Source organism: Rhinoraja longicauda, chromosome 29 (assembly GCF_053455715.1).
Source record: "Rhinoraja longicauda isolate Sanriku21f chromosome 29, sRhiLon1.1, whole genome shotgun sequence".
Classification (NCBI taxonomy): Eukaryota; Metazoa; Chordata; class Chondrichthyes; order Rajiformes; family Arhynchobatidae; genus Rhinoraja; species Rhinoraja longicauda.
The window spans coordinates 13825376-13847028 of NC_135981.1; the positions used below are offsets into that span (position 1 = coordinate 13825376).

The 21653-nt window shown below is 44.2% G+C and overlaps 1 protein-coding gene across 1 annotated transcript in view; it reads right to left on the bottom strand.

The window, feature by feature from the left end:
* Positions 1-4897: 4897 nt before the first annotated feature.
* LOC144607765 (voltage-gated delayed rectifier potassium channel KCNH8-like) overlaps positions 4898-21653 on the bottom strand; it is a 78334-nt gene continuing 61578 nt past the window's right edge. Inside the window, exons 11-13 of the mRNA XM_078424820.1 lie at positions 15204-15418; positions 11412-11450; positions 4898-8767 (exon numbers count right to left, since the gene is read on the bottom strand). Coding sequence (XP_078280946.1) covers positions 8402-8767; positions 11412-11450; positions 15204-15418 — 620 coding nt within the window. The 3' untranslated portion in view covers positions 4898-8401. The remainder of the gene's footprint in view (positions 8768-11411; positions 11451-15203; positions 15419-21653) is intronic.

Sequence of the window (21653 nt, forward strand, 5' to 3'; positions counted from 1 at the left end):
CGAGGGGGATTCTGTCCTTGTTACGAATGGGGGGAGGGGGAGGGGGAGCAAGAGCGGAGCTGCTGGATGTAGAAGAGGCCCTAGTGAGAGCCTCATCTATAATGGAAGAGTGGGGGCCTGGAAACTGGAAGTTATCGAGGAGATGGAGAGCATGTGAGGTGTCTTCGACGTAGGTGGGGAGGGATTTGACCAGGGGGGATCGGATGGAGTCGAGGTGGGTGGAAATAAGTTCGGTGGGACATGAACAGGCAGAAACAATGGGTCTGCTAGGACAGTTCTGTTTATGGATTTTAGGTAGCTTGCAGCCCAGCGGTATGAACATTGACTTCTCCAACTTTAGATAGTTCCTCTGTCCCTCTCTTCCCCTCCCCTTCCCAGTTCTCCCTCTATCTTCCTGTCTCCACCTATATCCTTCCTTTGTCCTGCCCCCCTGATATCAGTCTGAAGAAGGGTTTCGACCCGAAACGTCACCCGTTCCTTCTCTCCTGAGATGCTGCCTGACCTGCTGAGTTACTCCAGCATTTTGTGAAATAAATACCTTTGATTTGTACCAGCATCTGCAGTTATTTTCTTACAGTACCTAAAGCCTTGGTCAATGAAGACTAACTTCGTCCCCTTTGTACGCTTTAATCCCCTTTTTATGTATGCTGCCACCTTCTGGGATTTCTGGCCACGAACACCCTCTATTCCTTAAGTGTCCCACCATTCATTTTGCGTCTGATCCATATTAGCTCTCCAAAATGCATGCCTTCAATGGCATGATGTCAAGATCACGCTGTAGCTTAAGACTACTTTCCTCAACACACCAATATTACCTAATTTTATGCCACATGCATGCTTTCTTATGTCACTTCCTATATGCACATATAAAACATTAATGTGTATAACAAATAGCAAATGTCTTGTGTTTGATCCTTGTGGTGCACCACTGATCACTGGCTTCTAATGACAAAAAAAACCCTCCATCACCCTCTGCCATCTATTATTAAAAAATGAATCCAATTTGCCTTGGATCCCATGGCGTGTATGTAACCTTTTGGATAACCTTCCATGCATTCCTGAAGTCCACATTAACCACAATATATTACCTCTTCATTAAACATGACTAAATTATTCTGACTGTTGACTGTGATTATCCTTTCTAAGTGTAGATTATTCTTGACCCTCAGTTTTTTCCTCCAATAATTTTGGTACCACAGACTAACTGGCATATGCCATTTGGCTTATCCCTGGTGCCATTTTTCAATAAATGTCCTTCATATATATAAATGACTGGGATGAAAATGTAGATGGGTTGGTTAGTACCCATTGGTTAGTAAATTTGCAGACAAAACTTGGATTAGTGGACAATGAAAAAGGCTCTGAAAAGATACAGCAGGATAACGATCGAAAGATACAGCAGGATAGTGGCTGATGGCAGATGGACTTTAATCCGGGCAAGTGTGAGATGTTGCACTGGGAAGGTCATATGTAAAGGGAAAGTATACAGTTAATGGCAGGACCCTTGAGGTTCAAATACAAAGCTTCCTGAAAGTTGCAGCACAAGTAGCTAGAATGGGAAAAGAAGATGTGTGGTATGTTTGCTTTCATCGGGTGGGGCAATGAGTATAATAATCATGTTGCATCTTTGTAATACTTTGGTCGTGCCTCATTTCTAGTATATCTGTTGTGATCACCCGATTGCAGAAAGGTTTGTGGAGGTTTTGGAGAAGGTACAGAAAAGGTTTACCAGGATGTTGGCTGGATTAGAGGATATTAGCTACAGGGAGAGGTTGAACAGATTTGGATTGCTTGGATTATTTTCTCTGGAGCTTTAGAGGCTGAGATGAGAACTGATAGAAATCTCTAAAGTTATGAGTAGCGTAGACAGAATCTTTTTCTCGCATTGGAAATGTGAAATAATAGGGGGGCATAGGTTTAAGGTGAGAGGCGGGAAATTTAATGGAGATGTTTCGGGGCAGTCTTTTACACAGCCTGGAACGCGTTGCCAGGGCTTCTGGTGGGAGCAGATACTGAGAGTATATGCGTGCACTTCCCAACAAGGAATACTTTAATCAGGGAATATGTAAATTTTTATTAAGAATTTTGGCAGGACAGTAAATAAATAAAATCAACAATGCTAATGCCATCTTGAGTCCTGCATTAAACCCAGAATGAATCCCTAGTTATTAGATGGCGGTTAAGATGATGAGAAATTGCAGAGCCTAATAAAGGCAAGTGGATTTGGATGAGGGTAACATTGTCCTGGGCCAGATTAAAATGGCTGTTTCTAGTGAGACTGTATCTCCAGCACTGCATACAATGAGCATAAGAGGGATGATTATCCCACTGCCCAAAAACTGACAACCTAACCTGACTTCAACTGTCCTAACCTTATGCACCCTAATCATGATTCTAATGCACCAAAACCCTTTCACACTCGCCCTTACTCTTGGCCCTTGTACATGGCACAGGCTCCAGCCCCCACTCTCTTATGTTTTCGTACATACAATGTGCTGAGAAAACACAAACCGTTCCCGTTGGTTGCAACCACCATGATCATGTGGAGTGAGTCCCAGCCAAAGTGACACCATGCAGTGAGCTCGGAGCTTGGCTCCCATCACTGTTGCGACTGGCTTTTGCACCCTCAGATGGAAGGGAGAGGAGTCCAGTGGGTTATCCAGTGAAAAATGCTTGCCTGCTTGTGGACGATCAGAAGCACCTCAACGCCAACATACTCTCGTCATCACAGCACTACAACAAGTTTAATCATAAAATAGAACAGTACAGCACAGGAACTGGCACCAGATCACAATGTCCATAATGCCAAATTAGAGCGAGCTTTGTCTGCACATGAACCATAACCTTCTAATCCCTGCAGAGCCATGTGCCTATCCAAAAGCCGCTTAAATGCCACTATCGTATCTGCCTTGCTGGTAGCATGTTCAGGCACCCATCTCCCTCTGTAAAAAAACCCAAACAATCTTGCCCCCCTACAACTCTTTTAGCAGCGTCCCTTTCACCTTAAAGCTATGTCCTCTAGTTCTTGCCATTTCCGTCCTGGGGGGGGGAAAGGTTTTGACTGTACCCTATCTATTCCCCTTTTTAATATTTTTATACTTCCATCAGGTCTCCCCCCAACCTCTGACGTTCCAAATGTGTTCAACCTCTCCTTGTAGCTAAGACGCTCTAATCCAGTAGCATAATGGTAAACCTCTTCTGTAGCCTTTTAAAAGCTTTTACATCTTACTTGTAATGGGGTGAGCAGAACTGCACACAATACTCTAAATGCGGCCTAACCAAAGTCCTATCGACGTGCAACATGCAAAAAACTGAAAATGCTATGCTTAGGTGGGTGGGAGACCATCCGATAGTTCTCCTGGAATCCCGGCCCCACGATTGGGCTGCCTGTGCAGAGTTCGAGAGTTCAAATCCTTCTGGAAGTCCTCCCCGTGCGGTGACCTGTTGGCCTGGCCAGCGGCAACCAATTCCACCTTCAATCATTCCCATGCTGATGGATCCAATGCAGCCCCCATATATCAACGGGAGTCACAGGCCCACCCTGCTATCCAGTTTTCGACCACCATCCTCCAGGATAGAACTTGGACTGTCACATGGCCCGCCCTCCACCCAGGCCAGACCCGGGACCGAAGCATTGAGTGTTACCACGGGAGGCCTTTAAAGAGTTTCCCTGCTTCAGAGCTGTCTCAGATCCAGTCTCCTCGGCTCCATCATCAAAAGGAATCCAACACTGCGAGCTGTCTCATTTGGTTTTTCCAATGCAGAGTGGTTATGTTTTGTTCACCTGGCAATATCTGAAAAGAACTATGAACTAGATTTTTAAAAGATTTTTTTAGATTTAGAGATACAGCGCAGAAACGGGCCCTTCAGCCCACCGGGTCCGCGCCGCCCAGCGATCCCCGCACACTAACACTATCCTACACCCACTAGGGACAATTTTTACATTTGCCCAGCCAATTAACCTACATACCTGTACGTCTTTGGAGTGTGGGAGGAAAACAAAGATATCGGAGAAAACCCCACGCAGGTTACGGGGAGAACGTACAAACTCCGTACAGATGGCGCCCGTAGTCAGGATCGAACCCGAGTCTCTGGCGCTGCATTCGCTGTAAGGCAGCAACTCTACCGCTGCGCCACCGTGCCGCCCTTGTAACCCTAACTAACTTGTAAACCATTTTATTTTATGTAATCCAGGCTTGCCTATCTATTGAAAGCATTTATCTTGTTTTAAAGCCTTACTCTGAACAAATAATGGTAAGTGTATGTAAAGGAATACTTGTTGATACAAACACTCTTAACAGAGCAATATTAGGTCACTCTGATGTAACCCTAACCTGAATGCATAGTTCCAAGTCTGACCCCAATGATTATCCAACTGTTTGAAATTGACACCCGAAGACCCGACCCCTAATCCTAAACCCAACCCTAACCCTCACATTCACCATAACCTTAAATGTAATACTGAACTCTTACCCCCTAATCCTAACCAGGGAACCAGGGGTAACCCTAAATTATAATTAAAATACTTTGACAGGAAAATATAATAAACAATGTTAACTCCATCTCAAATCCTGCACTAAACATGACAACAAAATGCTGGAGTAACTCAGCGGGTCAGGCAGCATCTCGGGAGAGAAGAAATGGGTGACGTTTCGGGTCGAGACTTTTCTTCAGACTGATGTCACGGGAGGGGGCACATCTTAAAGATTTAAACCAGTTCTGCAGTTTTTTTTCCCTACTAAACATGATAATATAGCTCTAAATCTAGAATTAAACCTGATTAGAGTGAAGGCTAAGTAAGACAAGGGGGAAATATGGAGTCTAATAAAGACAAATAATTTGAAGGGGGATAATGATGTCCTGATCTGGATTAAAATCTTCCACTCTTTTGTCTCCGATTTTTTGTTTTGAAATCTTTGTATTTCATATGCAAACCCTCATACAGAGACTCGTTGCTTGCCTTCTCTGACTTTATTAAGTCTTTTTCGACATTTCGTTAAGTGTGACAATACAACAAAGTCTCAAAGTGTCTCTGAAAATTGTGTTCCCAAAAAGTTCCGGGAACTCCACCAATACCCCTGTAAAGAAAATGCAAATGTCAGGATGGCGGGAGACCGTCTGGTAGTCCTCCCATAAATGTGGCGCTGAAGCCCTGTGATGGGCTGCGAATCCAATCCGCAGCAGGACCTCCGAGGACAACCCGTTAACCCGCAGCCAAGGCCAATCGTCCTGGTGCCATTCGACCCTTTGTGGCATCCCATGTGGAGCAGCAGGCGTGCCGACCTCTGGCTTCCCTGGCTGAACTCAAGTCACCACCCTCTGCCCGGGACCAGGCCCAGGGTGGAAGTATGGACCATGTCCATGGAAAGCTGGTTCATGAGTTGCTCTGGCCGGACTTTATTTCCTTGCTTCCTAGCCCTAATGCGGATTGACCTCTTGTGCCACCTGACATCTGCTGTCGGCTTGGCTGGGTTCGATTCCTCCTTGGCTCCACCATCAAAACCAATCGTATTCCATCAAAAGCAAACACATTCATTTGTTGTTTAAAGTCTAGAACAGTTGTGTTTCATTCAACTGCCATCATCTAAAAAGAGCTTTGAAATTACTTCTTGTAATCCACATTGGAATCCATTGGAAACATTTATTTCATTTTAAGACCTTACCTTGAAAAGTTACTGCAAAGTGTATCAACAAGAATGCTTCTTGCCACAGCCACACAGAACGTTTCCGATGCAGAGTAGTTATTCTCAATTCAATGCCAATAACTGAAATGAACTGAAATATCTTGTTGTAAGCCACTTTATTTTGTGTACTTCATGCTCCTGAATCTATTGGAAATCTTTATTTAATTGTAAAATGGAAAAGGTATTGCAAAGGGTATCAAAAAGAATCCTACTAGATGCAAACAGTCTCATTTGGTGTTTCCATTGCAGACTATCTATGCTTCATTCAACTGCTATTAACTAAACAGTACTTTGAAATAACTTGCTGTAAAACTTTATTTTATGTAATTCATGCTCTTGATTGCATTGGTTATTTGATCGTATAACCTTACCCCGAAAAGGTATTGCAAAGTGTATTAAAAACAATCCTACTTTCTGCAGTCTAATTTGGTATTTAGAAATGTACAGTAGTTCCGTAGATCAAATCTACCATTTGTTTCTCTCCTCATGTCTAACATGGTGAGTTCCAGCAGTTCTCCTTTTTCTATGATACATCACCCATTTCTTGAGATTTGATTATTCATTGGCATTGTTGCGTGGGATTTCCTTAGTCATCACGAGGAATAAGAAAAGGAGAGGTCAGTCGGAGGAGCAGCAGCTGCCTTGGGACAGTGCAGCCCACTTACAAAGACTATGAAACAAATATGACACTGAATCACTTCTGGAGCACCAAATTTGCATATTTGTGCTTTAGCCCCAGACAGTTTCAATTATGTTAATCAGCAATTAGGATCAAAATTGTACATTGAAACGTGACTTTGAAAGAGGTGAATCTTTTGTAGCACAGAACCAACTTCATGCCCATTCTGATCCTTTCACAACAGAACCCTGAGCATTCTACAAGGAATCTTTCATGAACTAACAAAGTAAATCATCCAGCAGACTCATAATGCCAATAGGATTACAGCAAATCAAGGTCCAGTTATATTTGATAAGATTGATTCAAGGTAAGAATGCTGTGGTGCCTACAATTCTATCTCAAATTCTTTCATTTCAGAGAATTAATAAATCTACTGTAAAATTTGTGCAAAATTATTTTCTATTTACTGTCTCACTAAGGAACTGGCTCCATTAATAGCACTGGCCATCGTTCTATAATTGCAGATATCAGCATCAGCCTAACCAATGACAGAGTGAAACTGCTCTTTTGAAAACAAATATTTTGAAATTGTTCTTCACTTGGTCAATGACACCAATTGACCTGAACTTTGGAGGCAAATGATGATGCATTGTCACTAACATAACAAGTTTAGCACTCGGGATAAGTTTTGAAGCAATGGTATTTTTTCACTACTGGTGATTCATAAGTGAAGTTGCATCGGAAGCTATGTTTCTTGAAGCTGCAAATTGCTACAATTCCATTAGTGGCTGTGAATTATAAATTAATCATTTAAGCTTCCCATTTTTCATATTTAAAAAAATTGACACTTGTTTCATTTATTTCAATACTTCCCAGACGTCTACTTAGCGTGGAAAGCCTATTGACCAAAGTCTGCCACAAACAGGATTTGTCTCTAAATGTAACTAAGTTCCATCATTTATCAACATTGTAAATTTTGGGAGCCCACTAATTCCATTCCAGTCTACAAATCTGTTACAGAATTTGCTAAAACGGTGGATGGAATCTCTGTCCTAAAGTTAGCTGCTGAACATCAACAGAAGATATATTGTTCAGAAGTACTACATTCAAGTTATTGACATCCAACACCACAGTGGTACATAGTAGCAACTTCAAGATGGTGCCAACCCATGGCTATCCGAGTTGTACATTATTCCTATCTTTTAACATGAAGTAGAGACATTCAGAGAGGTACAGAGGATTAAAGAACACAAAATGTCTCCATTCAATGTGAACTTTCAATGATGCAACTTCAACCCTGATGAAGTCTGCAAAGCTGAATGGTGTAGCTAACTGAACAAGCAAACCCAATGTTCACTTATCTGCATGAACACATGTGGCCAAAATGCCTCCTGTAATGCAAATGTCTGATTCCAATTTGTAATAAGCCGAATGCAGAACAATCCTTTGACCTTCCATGATGCTCTTGGGATCCTTGATCAATATCCGTACAAACCATCGATGCTTGATTACTCAGTGAGCAAATGTACAGTAAAGTTACCATTTCTGTAGTCTGCCTTTAAGATCACCCCCAATAGTGCACGTAGCATTTAACAGCTCACTGTTCTATAAACAAACATGCAAAAGGTATCTCAGTGATACACAATCTCAAATGGACTTAAATTTCCAAGAATAATTTTTTTGCGGCCTTTCTACAACGAAAAAGGATTGTCCGGAATGAAGGAAAACTGGTAAACGGACTAATTTAAGCAGACTAATTATCGAGATATATCCAGATTCTGGAATCTGAAGTAAAAATACAAACCGCTGAGGTAAGTGGGTCAAGCAACATCTGTGGAGACAGAAGGAGGAAATGTCAACTATCATTCTACCTCCACAGATGCTGCTTGACCCATTAAATTCCTCCAGCAGCTTTCTCTTGGTTATCATTTACTATATTGCCTCATGTATAGTTGGCTGCTGGAAATACACTTGTGCTGTGCATTGCTCATCATGTATGCAAAGTAATGTACATTAGCAAAATATACCACAGGAGTGTTACATTGAACGTCAACAAGTCAAGTGTTATTTCTTTTGGATTATTTGCGTGGTGATATCATTACCTAGGAGTTAGGTTAGGGGGTCCACAACAGTTCAATGATGGTAGAAGAAGTTTTGCTGGATTTTGGATATTGTCATTTCCACCACTGTACATGCTGTCTTCTTTATCATGCTGGGGGCTTTCGCCCCTCCTGCACTTCCCTGGAGATCGACTGCCGAGTCGTATCGCCGAGTAATGTTTTAGTTCCTCCCCCAGCAAACTGCCAAGAGATCCTCGGCGGACCGGACTGTTCAATCCAGGCAGAGTGAGCTTCCTATGAGTCTTAGTTGCTGGTGTGAGATGTGAGTATTCATTTGGTTCATCATCCGTTTCCAAAATGGAGGAGAGTTTCTTCATGGAATTGTCATCGCTGTCCGGTTGATTCTGAAAATAATGCATTTGTTCCATTTGCCTGTGCATTTTAGAACCATAGAAACATAGAAAATAGGTGCAAGAATAGGCCATTCAGCTCTTCGAGCTAGCACTGACATTCAAATATGATAATGGCTGATCATCCAGAATCAGTACCCCCCGTTCTGCTTTTTCCCCATATCCCTTGATTCCTTTAGCCCTAAGAGCTATATCTAACTCTCTTAAATTTTGTTTTATTGAAACCTAGAAAGAACCAGATTCTTATATTTTTGAAGAATTTTCCCACTAATGGGTTTCCATTAGCCTGTCATCTAAAGAAAGTTACAAACACTTGTGAATTCAATGGTCATCCCTAAAGTTGGCGTCTCCAATATGAAGCTCTGCTCATTTATGCCAACTCCATCAGACTGTGTTCAATCCTGACCTCTGGGTCTGTATGGAGTCTCATATCCTACCTCTGACTTTGTGGCTTTTTTCTGAATGCTTCAGTTTCCTTCCACATTCAAAAGATGAGTTGGTGAATTATTTGGCTGCAGATTACCTCTATTCTAAGTGGTTGATAGTAGAATTGGGGATTTAGTTAGCATCTGAGCGAGAACAGAGAATAGTTGTGGGCTATTAAGCGGGGAATGGTATTGAAGGGATTTCTCCAAGAGATGGCACAGATACAGTAGCTTAAGTGGCTGCCTTCTATGTTGCTGGAAAAAATTAACATGAAATGTTTTTATTTTAATGTACGAAAAAAGCCTATATCTTGAGCATCACGTGAGTTATTCTGTTAGGGAAAGCAAGGATTAGTTATAAAAGCAACTTTGACCAATTTCTTTCCTCCTCACTTCCATCAAGAGTGAGGAACAGTCCATTGGTTCTTGCTGTCCACTGGTTCTTCAGAAAGTAGCTGTTCTTTCAAGGTATGCAGGCAAATTATTTGAATGTAATCTCTCTGCTTTCTTCAACCACTTTCCACACATCTGACTCCATTATTTTTTGCTGGACAACATTCCTGTGAGATGCATTGGGAAGTTTTTGCTATTTTGAATGGTTCTGTATGAATTAACTAGTTATTGAATTAGAATGGAACCCAACCTGTTTCATTTCTGGTTTCCCAACTGGGGCAGGTTCTTCTGGATAAGGATTGTTCTTCTCCTTTCCAAACACTGATATGATCCTGTTCCAGTATGGGTACTCTATCTTTTTAGTTTAGAGATACAGTGCGGAAACAGGCCTTCAGTGCACTGAGTCCGCACCGATCAGCGATCCCCACACACTAACACTATCCTACACACACAGGACAATTTATAATTTCACCAAGCCAATTAGCTGTCTTTGGAGTGTGGGAGGAAACCGGAGCTCCCAGAGAAAACCCACACAAGTTACGGGGAGAATGTACTAACTCCGTAAGATAGCACCAGTAGTCGGGATTGAACCCAGGTCTCCGGCGCTGTAAGGCAGCAACTCTACCGCTGCGCCACCGTGACACCTCTTAGATGTCAGAATAAAGGTGAGAATGAATTAACTAGTGCAAATTACTGACCCTATTTAGAAACTACATTAAAAGTAGGCATTCATGGCCTGGGGATAGGGTAACCTGGGTTACAACAGAACCAAACAGCCACACTGGTATTTTTCTAGGCCTTTCCTTTCAAGTTTCTTCTGTTTCCACACATTTTGTGTGTTTTTTCAGGAAAGTGAAACTTCTGGAGAGGTCTGGGCTTGTTTCGCATATGTTCAAAAGACGTTTAACTTTTCTAAGTTTAGTAGCCTCAGAGTAATAAGCTAATGCAGAAATGCAGGATACATCACAGTAATGCAGTCAAGTAAATGAATCAGGTTGAGAAAGAAAGGTCTCAACCCGAAAAATCCCCCATTCCTTCTCTTCAGTGATACTGCCTTTCCCACTGAGTTACTCCAGCATTTTGTGTCTATCTTCCGTTTAAACCAGCATCTGCAGTTCCTTCCTACACAAGTAAATTGATCATATTGATAAGAAGTATAAGGCTTAGACAGTCACAAATCAGGAGGTGTAAAGCTGGTGGGGTCACATATTGCAAATATTTAGTCCATATAGGAACTGCAGATGCTAGTTTAAACCAAAGATAGATACAAAGTTCTGAAGAAGGGTCTCGGCCCAAAACGTCACCCATTCCTTTTCTCCAGAGATGCTGCCTGTCCTGCTGAGTTACTCCAGCATTTTGCATCTATCTTCGTACCAAATATCCAGGTTGTTTGGGTAGCTGGATAAATAGCACAAATTTGTATGTGTCTTATTTTAAAATCTCTGACGATAAGCGTATAAAAATTGTTATTTTCAGAGTGGAATGATGTTTTCAGGTCAAGTTGCAGCATTACAGAAATGTAATCTAATTTATGTTGCATCAATGATTTATGTCATTTCCTTTGTAATTCTCTTTTATTGTACTACCCAGGAAATTAGGTCACATTGTTCTGATATGTGACAAGAATAAACCTAAAACGTAACCTAAACCTAAACCTTGCCTGGCTGGATCCAATAGCAGAACTGTCAGCCTCAGAGCAACAATTCCCAAATGAATTAAATTCCACAGAATGTTACCCACATTGACTCCCATTTCAGTTTATTGCTTGTTGATGCCACAATGTATAATGCACTACATTCAGAATAAAATAACCAACATACCTGAGAGAGTCTTGGGGACTTGGGGCACTTTGCGGTTCCCTGTGAGAACAACAAAGGGAACGTTACCGGACTGAGGCCACAAACAAACTGAAAGATCAGCTCCTCATATTTTGCTAGGATACCTTACAACCCAACAGTGTAAATATTAAAGTCTCCAATTTCAAGTAACACCCCCCAAACCGTTGCCCCCACCCCTATGGCCATGCATCTCACTATCTCCCACCACTATCGTCACCCCCGGTCTTTTCCCCTCCTCCATACACTCATCTCCCATCCCCATGTCCTATATTTCCCTTTTACAAACCCTCATTCCCCACCCCTTGTCTCGTCCACTGATATCCCATCCTCTGATTTTACTTTTCACTCCTTTTATCTCCATATCCAACACTTTTTTTTGGTTTCCTTTCTCACCTCTAGCCTTTGTTACTTACTTCGACCATCTGCCAATCGCCCTTACCTCTACCCCATGCCAGGCTTTGGCTCACCCCCACCTCTATTTTCCAGCTTTCTCCCCGATATTCCACCTTTGAAGATGGGTCCTGACCCCTAAACGTTATCTGTCATTTCCCTCCACAGATGCTGCCCGATCTGCTCAGTTCCTCCGGCAGTTTGTTTTTTGTTCAAGATTCCAGATCTGCAATGTCTTGTGCCTCCACAGTACCATTCTATGTTCTATGAGGCATTGTAATAAATTTGACCTTGGGACATAGATGCAGGATTTTTTTAATTAATTGATGAAATCTAGGATTTGTGGATCAAGCAACCATTTATTGCCCATCCATAGATGACATGGGGAAGGTGACGGTGGCATACCTTTTTGAAGTACAGCTGTCCATATGGTTAAGGTTCTTCCACAGTGCTGTTAGTGGGTGAGTACTAAGATATTGACCTCGCAATAATAAAAGGACAGTCATACATTTTCGAGTCACAATGATGTGTAACTTGGAGAGATATTTATATTTGGTGATGGAGGTGTCACTTGTTTCTCCTGGTGGGAGTGGTTACCAGGTTGGAGATGCTTCATTGAAGCCTTGAGTTGCTGCACTGCACCAAGCTGTAGCCATGTTGTGCTGGTGGTGGAGGGAGTGAATACTTAAAACATACGAACGTAAGAACCAGAAGAAAGACGAGGCCATTCTGTCTCTCTGGTCTGCTCCACCATTCAATAACATTATAGCTAACCTGCCCTAGCCCAATATCCATTGATGCTTAGACCCAGAAATCCATTGATCTCTGTTTTATGGTGGTGAATTGGGTGCCAGTTGAGCAGACGGCTTTATCCCGATCAGTTGTTGCAGTTCTAGGGTGTTAATGATCTCCATACATCCAGACAAATGAAGAATGATCTGTTCTTTCTCATAATTGTCCTGCAACACAGACAGAGGCCACTTGACCACTTGTCCGAGCAACCCAGTCAATTCCATCCCCCATTTTTACCCTGTATTTTTTTTCACACAATATCCCAGGGCCTGTACCTGGAAGGTAGAGAAAAGGCTTAGGAGAGTCAGGAGATGAAATGTCACCTATCCACATACTCCAGAGATGCTACCTGGCCCGCTGAGTTACTCCAGCACTTTGTGTCTTTTTGTGCAAACCAGCTTCTGCAGTTCCTTGTTTCTCTATGATTAACTACTTTCTTTATTAGGGAGATGGGAGAGTACCAAACTGTGCTAACTATAAGCATGGGACTGCAGGGAGACAGTGATCAGAACTATCACCTAACACCATCCCATGGACACATTATTCCAAATTTTCATTAAGCATTTAATGTTCACTATTTTAAGGCTTATCAGCACTGTGGTGTGAAAAAGATCTGGAGTTTAATTTCAATTAACAACTGTTAAAATAGGGCATGTGTTAATTTATCACAAACATGTAGAGAAAATTTAAACCTCAAATACTTCTTACCAGCTGTTGAGAAGGAATTTATAAATGTTTGTACAGGATTTGATTTCACTGCATTTTATAACAAGAACAGCTGCTTCACCAACACAATTTCTAACGGGGGAAGTCATGAGTAGAAGTACTTCACCCCATCCTGTGCCTGATTAATGTAATCTTCTCAAGTGCCACAAGCTGTTAACAAGACCAAAGGAATTATGATTGTTGGTGACTATATAAAATCCCATCAGAAGAAATTATGTGTATTGAGCACCGAACAAGTTCTGCATCTAATCTTCCAAAATCTTCTAGCCTTCATTGCAAAATCCTGAATACTTCAGATGAACATATTTGTAGAGTCCAACATGATACTCAGTACTGTGCAGCAGGTTTGTGATAACTCAATTTTCATCTTTCTGTAAACTTGTACAGGCCACCACTGTGACAGTTACAAAGGGGCGGCACGGTGGCGCAGCGGTAGAGTTGCTCCCTTACAGCGAATGCAGCGCTGGAGACTCGGGTTCGATCCTGACTACGGGCGCCGTCTGTACAGAGTTTGTACGTTCTCCCCGTGGCCTGCGTGGGTTTTCTCCGAGATCTTCGGTTTCCTCCCACACTCCAAAGACGTACAAGTATGTAGGTTAATTGACTGGGTAAATGTAAAAATTGTCCCTAGTGTGTGTAGGATAGTGTTAATGTGCGGGGATCGCCGGGCGGCGCGGACTCGGTGGGCCGAAGGGCCTGTTTCCGCGCTGTATCTCTAAATCTAAAATCTAAATCTAAAACCAATACTGTTGTCTCACAGTGTCCAACACCTTGAGTCCTTGGGTGGGGTCTAGGGGGACTTTGAATGTTGTCCCTGTGACTGCATGGATTTCCTCCACATGCTTCAGTTTCATCCCACATCTCAAAGATGTGGGCAGGTTTATGGCCCCTAGCGTGTAGGTGAGTGGTAAAATTGGGGAAGTTGATGAGAATGAGGGGAGCATAACGGATTGGTGTAAAAGGATGATTGATGTTGGGTGCAGACTCTGGGTATATCCATGCTCTGTGCTTCTACGACTCAAGGATGTGGATATCATTTGCAATGCCAGGATTTATTATTCATCCTCATTTTGCCTTTGAACTGACGAGGTTGTTAAGAATGAATTACATTAAAGGGGCCGAAGATACATGCAGGCCAAATCAAATAAAGAGACTCTGTTTCCTTTCCTGAAGGGCACTAGTAAACAAAATGGGATTTAAAACAACAATCCAATAGTTTTATGGATACTGTTTAATTTCCCATTTACTTAACTCCTTGTATTTACCTTTCTCAACTAGCATTGTGGGGGTTGAACTCATGTATTTGGATTAATAGTTTAGAATTATGGCTACTTGTAAAGTAACATAACTGTTGTACTTTGGTATCCTGGTAATTGTTAGTATTCCACCCATTGAGCCAACACTGTAATTCAGTGGAGAGACTGGGAACTGTAGATGATGTTAAATCTGCCCTAAATTTCTCTGCTTCCAAGAGGCACATCTCCAGATTCTCTTGCCTACCTTTGTAACTGAATCCTTCATCCTTGGAATCAATTTAGTAAATATGTTCTGCACCCTCCTGAGCATCTTTATAGCCTTGCTAAAGTGCAACGACTAGAAACACCTGAATTTATCAGTTGGAGAAATGGTCATATTCTTGGAAGACAATTACATGGACGTGGAATTTTATGGACAGCTGAGGAAGCACGTGGACACACGGGTAGTTCAATGAATTTATTCTCAGAATTGAGAGATCCTTTAGACCATTTGTCAGCAAAATTTGTTTTGATCACAAATTAAGGTGCCCAATATATCAACGCTTACGTACAGTGCAATTCCTGGAAGAGAAATATTTTCACCTGTAAGCATCTCAGGTAAGCATCTTACCTGTGCTTCACATCCCTCTTCAAGGTTGAAGGTCAGGTCACGGTGGATGTTAGACACGAACTTGCTTGAATACTCGGGATAGAGCTCCAACACTTCAAATAAGCCTCTCAGACTGATGTATTGCAGATCACAATAAGTTAATGCTTTCACATCAGCATTTGTTTTACTCACTTGGCCCTTCGTTGAAAGATCTGCACCAATCAAGTCCCCTTTGCCTGCAACGGAAAGCGATTCAGAAAATCTTCAGGTCCCTGAGACAGCAATTAATTTTAGACCCAAATCCTTTTGGAAGAGGTCAACTGTGGGAAGTAATATTGATCAGAAGTTGACTTGGAGTGTGCAGTGATGAAAAATAGGAAATAGGAATGTTTTTATAACTCCAGGGACTAAATTTTGTCTTCTCTGTATTAACTTTTATTTATATGCTGTAACTGTAATTCTTTTTTGTGCACAATCCGCAGGCATTGCCACTTTCATTTCACTGCACATCGTGTATGTGCATGTGACAAATAAACTTGACTTGACTTTCCTTTGTGAACCAGAGTTACATTACAGAAAGATTTACGATTGGATGAGATAAACTATTGTGGGAGAAATCACACATGGCTCAAAGATAATGCAAAGTTTCCTTTCTGTCAAAAAGTCGATGGTTGTAAATAAAATCTGGGGCACAATTGATGTCAAAGAAATTGAGAGCTGGATATGAACTATAAAAATTGATATCTATATTAATTTTTTAATTTCAATCAAACTTCAATGGTCATTCATCCTCATCTAAAACATTTAGATTAAGTAGCACAATGAAGCTATATCACTTGAACACCTACACAATGCACAGGACCAATGATCTCCCATTGTGATGGAATTCCAGTTAAAGTCTTGCTATTAGAAAGCTACTGAGTAGTCACCTGCCTCTTCCACACAGTGAAGGAGGTACAATGCAGACATAAGACACAGCAGGAGTTGTGGGCAGAGTTTCTTGCATCTGATCTTCATTGGTTGGTGCATGGTTGATTGTCTAACCGAGTGAACATTTTTGTCTGAACATGTACTTTTTAATGTACAGTATTAATTCAAAAGATGTAGATTTCACTTGCCAGGCTTGAATTTAATGTAATTGAACATGGAATTTTACAAAACAATCCAACATCTTTGAGACTTGCACATGATAAAGTGATTAGAATATTTAACAGCACCTTAAATATTTTTCTGAGTGCTATAAAATCACTCAAGCTCATCGGGTGTTTCTGAATAAGACACAGTGCTGGAGTAACTCAGCTGGACAGACTCTCTGATGAACATATTTTGGGTCGGGCCTGGTCTGAAACATCATCTATCCACGTTCTCCAGAGATGCTGCCTGACCCCTTAAGTTACTCCAGCACGTTGTGTCATTTTTGGTTAACCGGAATCTGCAGTGCCTTGTGTCTAGGAGTTCCTGAATCATTGGAACTACTTCAGAGAGACTCTCTTGTTGAGAAGAACCCAGACCCCATTTATAATTCACTGCTGCCTCTTGCTCATTGAAAAATAACATTCAAAGATGAAGGGCGAAAATGAGCCAGTTTAACAATTGAATTTGAATTGGAGAAGGGGATTGTCTACTAGTTCACAAAAATCTGCATGATGTTTTCACTTTGCAGCACATGTTACATAAGCAAGACTCAGTGAAAGAACTCCCTCCTACTCACGTTATATAAACTTGTAGCTTAGCAACTGCGACATGGGTTATCACTGCCAGAACATAATGCATAAACAAAATAAACTAATTGGTGCTTTGGCAAAAATATAATCTACTTCATGACCATTGTTGTTCAAATGAAGGTGGGAATATTTTTAATCAAGGGGATTGCACTTTGTATCTGATTATCTAGGAAAATAAATCATCAGAATTGGAAACCAACATCAAAAGAGAATAAGCTGGAAAATTCTACTAAGGTGTGTATCCTAAATGTGATGTTTGTTTAAAGTGTGATTTTACAAGCAGACTTGAATTCGATGGTTAAAAATAGGAATTTTTCTCACTTCAAAATTGACAGCTTGGCCAAGTTAGATTACGAGAATGTTGCCAGGACTTGAAGGTCTGAGGTACAGGGAGAATGTCAGGCAAGCTTGGACATTATTTCTTGGAGTGCTGGCAGAGGTGATTTCATAGAGGTGGATGAGATCATGAGGGGAATAGATAGGGTGAATGCACAGTCTTTTACCGAGTAGGGGAATCAAGAACCAGAGGACATGGGTTTAAGGTGAGAGGGGAAAGATTTAATAGGAACCTATGGGGCAACCCTCACACAGAGGGTGATGGGTATATGGACAAGCTGCCAGAGGAGGTAGTTGAGGCTGGTACTACTATAACAACATTTAAAAGACATTTGGATAGGTACATGGTGCAATTAAGAATACTTGAGTTTAACAAACTAACTGGGTCAAGAAAATTGGGAGAACAATGTAAATTGGCAATTGGTCACGTTGTAGCGACCATAGAGAATGGCCCAGGTCGTCGAACCCTCGGATTGGCCAGCGAGGTCACGTGTGAACGCGACCATGGGGATTGGTCCAGGGGAGCGACATCGCTGATTGGCCAGCGATGTCATGTGCGCTTTTGGCGCCCGAAATAGCCAGTTCGGTGAAGTCTTCGAAGAAGACAGTAAGTTTTTGATGGTTGTCCTTTACCTTGTTGTTTAACTCTGTATTCGAATATTGCGGCTGCAATAAACTTCTTCTACAACCAACAAGTTTTCGGACTCGCCATATTGGTGACCCCGACGTGATCTGGACGATCACCGACTAAGCAGGAACCCGACGCCTCGTTGACGATGACCGCGCCGGGCACACCGGAGTTAAGCGCGGCAAGCGTTCACCTTCCGTTGTTTTGGACGCACGCACCGCAAGCTTGGTTTATCCACACCGAAGCTCAATTTCATATAAAGAAGATATCGGACGAATCCACGATGTACTACTACCTCGTCAGCGCTCTATCGCCGGACACAACCAAGCGCGTGATGCGGTTCATCGTGAATCCACCTGCGGAAAGCAAGTACGAGGCCATGAAGAAAGTATTACTGCGAATCTTCGGGTTTAATAAGCATGGTGGTGCGGCAAGACTTCTGCACCTACCGGATCTTGGAGACCAACTGCCTTCCGTCCTCATGTCCGAAATGATGATGCTAGCCGGTGAGCATACGGATTGCCCTATGTTCGAACAGGCATTCCGCGAGAGACTTCCTGAGGATGTCCGACTACTGCTCACGGATTGTTCTTTTAAGGACCCCGAAGCATATGCAGCGAAAGCGGACGCGCTCATAGCGGCAAAAAACAAGGCAAGCGGTTCGATCAACAAGGTCTCGACATCAGTGACCACGCCACAGCGACGGCAAGATGGCGCCACGTCTCCCGCCAATTCTCCGAGAGCCCGCCAAAAAGATCCGCACAAGCGCGGCTGGTGCTATTATCACCTACGATGGGGTAGCGAATCCCGCAACTGCCGCTTGCCTTGTACCTTCGCGGGAAATGCCTCGGCCGATCGTACATAGGGGCAGTTACGATTGGCCAGAACCGGCGCCTCTATGTCCATGATCGATTCACGGACACAGAATTTTTGGTGGACACGGGAGCCATCGTCAGTATAGTGCCGCCGACCGACCTCGAAACCAGATCGGGTAAGACAGGTCCCACCCTCATCGCGGTTAATGGCAGCCCAATTCGCACTTTCGGTATACGGAAGATGTCCCTTGTGTTAGGCCTCCGCACGTACGAATGGCCATTCATCATAGCCGACGTCAAACAAGCGATCCTGGGCGCAGATTTTCTCTGGGCTTTTTCACTGGTCCCTAATGTCCGCGGTAACGACCTCCGACCCTCCGCCGAAGATGAGCACGTCGCTCCGACAATCGCCTCCTCGCCCAGCCCTACTGTCCAGGCCGTCGTCGCGGCCCCCGACTCGTATGCTGAGATTCTGGCAGAGTTTCCAGAGCTGCTCATTCAACGTTTTGACACGCCTTCGGCCAAGCAAGGCGTGGTCCATCACATCCGCACTGAAGGCCCTCCCATTTTCGCTCGGTCCAGGAGACTACCGCCAGACAAACTGGTGGTGGCACGGGCGGAGTTCAGGAAGATGGAGGAAATGGGAATTGTCCGTCAGTCTGACAGCCCGTGGGCCTCGCCGTTACATATGGTCTCCAAGGCATCTGGGGGGTGGAGACCATGTGGCGATTATCGGCGTCTCAATGCTGTCACCACGGCTGATCGCTACCCCATACCGCACCTACAGGACTTTTCATCTGGGCTGGAAGGAGCGGTGGTGTTTTCCAAAATCGATTTGGTGCGAGGATACCACCAGATCCCGGTGCGACCGGAGGACATACAGAAAACTGCAACGATAACTCCGTTCGGGTTGTTTGAATGGTTGCGTATGCCTTTCGGTTTAAAGAACGCGGCACAGGCTTTCCAGCGACTGATGGACCGCGTGGGCCGGGGTTTACCCTTTTTGTTTATTTATTTAGACGACATCCTGGTCGCCAGCCCCTCAGTGCAGGAACACCAGGCCCACTTGCGGACCGTGTTCCAGCGGCTCCAAGACCACGGGCTCATTATCCAACCCTCCAAATGTCAATTCGGCCTTCCTGCTCTTGATTTTCTAGGGCACAGAATTACCCCTGCCGGCGCCTCCCCTTTGCCCGAGAAGGTGGAGGCTATCCGGGCATTTCCCAGGCCCACCACAGTAAAAGGGCTACAGGAGTTCGTAGGCATGGTTAATTTCTACCATAGGTTCGTTCCGGCAGCTGCGCGAGTCATGCGCCCACTTTTCCAATGCCTTGCAGGGAATCCGGTAGAGTTGATATGGTCCCCGACCGCAGAGTCGGCTTTTACAGCAGCTAAGGCAGCCTTGGCAGACGCCACCATGTTGGTCCATCCGAGCCCCTCCGCCCCCACGGCCCTGACGGTTGACGCCTCTGATGTGGCGGTGGGCGGGGTTCTGGAGCAGCAGGTCGGTGGCCGTTGGCAGCCTTTAGCGTTTTTCAGCCAGCAACTAAATTCGGCCGAGCTGAAGTATAGCGCATTTGACCGAGAGCTTCTGGCTCTCTATTTAGCTGTTCGTCATTTCAGGTACTTCCTCGAGGGCCGCCCATTTGTGGCCTTTACGGACCACAAACCATTAACATTTGCTTTTTTGAAATTGTCTGACCCATGGTCGGCCCGCCAGCAGCGGCACCTGACTGCTATCTCCGAATTTACCACCGATGTCCGTCATGTCGCGGGTAAGCTTAATGCCGTTGCTGACGCCCTGTCTAGACCCGCTTTTCCCCCTATTTCGGCGGTGGACTGCGAAGTGGATCCCCAGGAGCTTGCGGAGGCACAGCTTCTAGCGGATACCGTTTCGGCATACCGGTCCACCACTTCGGGATTGAAGTTGGCCCAGGTAGCTTGTGGGTCGGAAGGCACAAAAGTCTGGTGCGATGTTTCTCTTCCCCGTCCCAGGCCGGTAGTACCGCCCTCCCTTCAGCGCCGGGTTTTCGATGCCATTCATGGGCTGGCGCACCCGTCCATCTGCTCCACCTCTGCCTTGGTAGCAGCGAGGTTTGTCTGGCATGGCCTACGGAAACAGGTAGCGGGTTGGGCACGTTCCTGCGTTCCCTGTCAGACCGCTAAAGTCCAGCGCCACGTCCGGCCCCCCGTACAGGATTTCGAGGTCCCAGCAGTTCGTTTTTTCCACATCCACGTGGATTTGGTCGGGCCTTTGCCTTCCTCCCTGGGCTACACCCACCTCCTCACGGTGGTGGATCGGTTCACCCGGTGGCCAGAGGCTTTCCCATTGTCTGATATTTCGTCAGCGTTTTGTGCTAGGACTTTGGCCCTTCATTGGGTAGCTCGTTTCGGGGTCCCGGCAGTTATTACCACTGACAGAGGGCCACAGTTCACTTCGTCCCTCTGGGCCGCGCTCGCAGAACTGTACGGTTCCAAGTTACAACCCACTACTGCATATCACCCCCAGGCAAATGGACTCGTAGAAAGGTTCCACCGTCAACTTAAGGCATCCCTCAGTGCAAGGCTTGAAGGCCCGGACTGGGTAGACCAGCTCCCTTGGGTTCTTTTGGGCATCCGGACTGCTCCTAAGCTAGATCTCGGTGCGTCGTCCGCGGAGCTAGTATATGGCTCGACACTTCGAGTACCCGGAGATTTGTTTCCGGACCTTTCAGACCAGCTGCCTACAGTCCCATTGGTGTTAGCATCTCTCCGGGAACGGGTGGGCTCCCTGGCCCCAGTTCCAACTTCACGTCATGGGTGTCCCATGGTACATGAACCGCCTTCCCTGAAGGACTGTGAGTTTGTTTTTCTGCGAAAAGATGCCCATCGCGCCCCGTTGCAGAGGGTCTATCAAGGGCCGTTCCGGGTTTTGCGTAAGGGAACGGCTACCTTCACCTTAGACATGTGCGGCAAGAGTGAGCTCGTC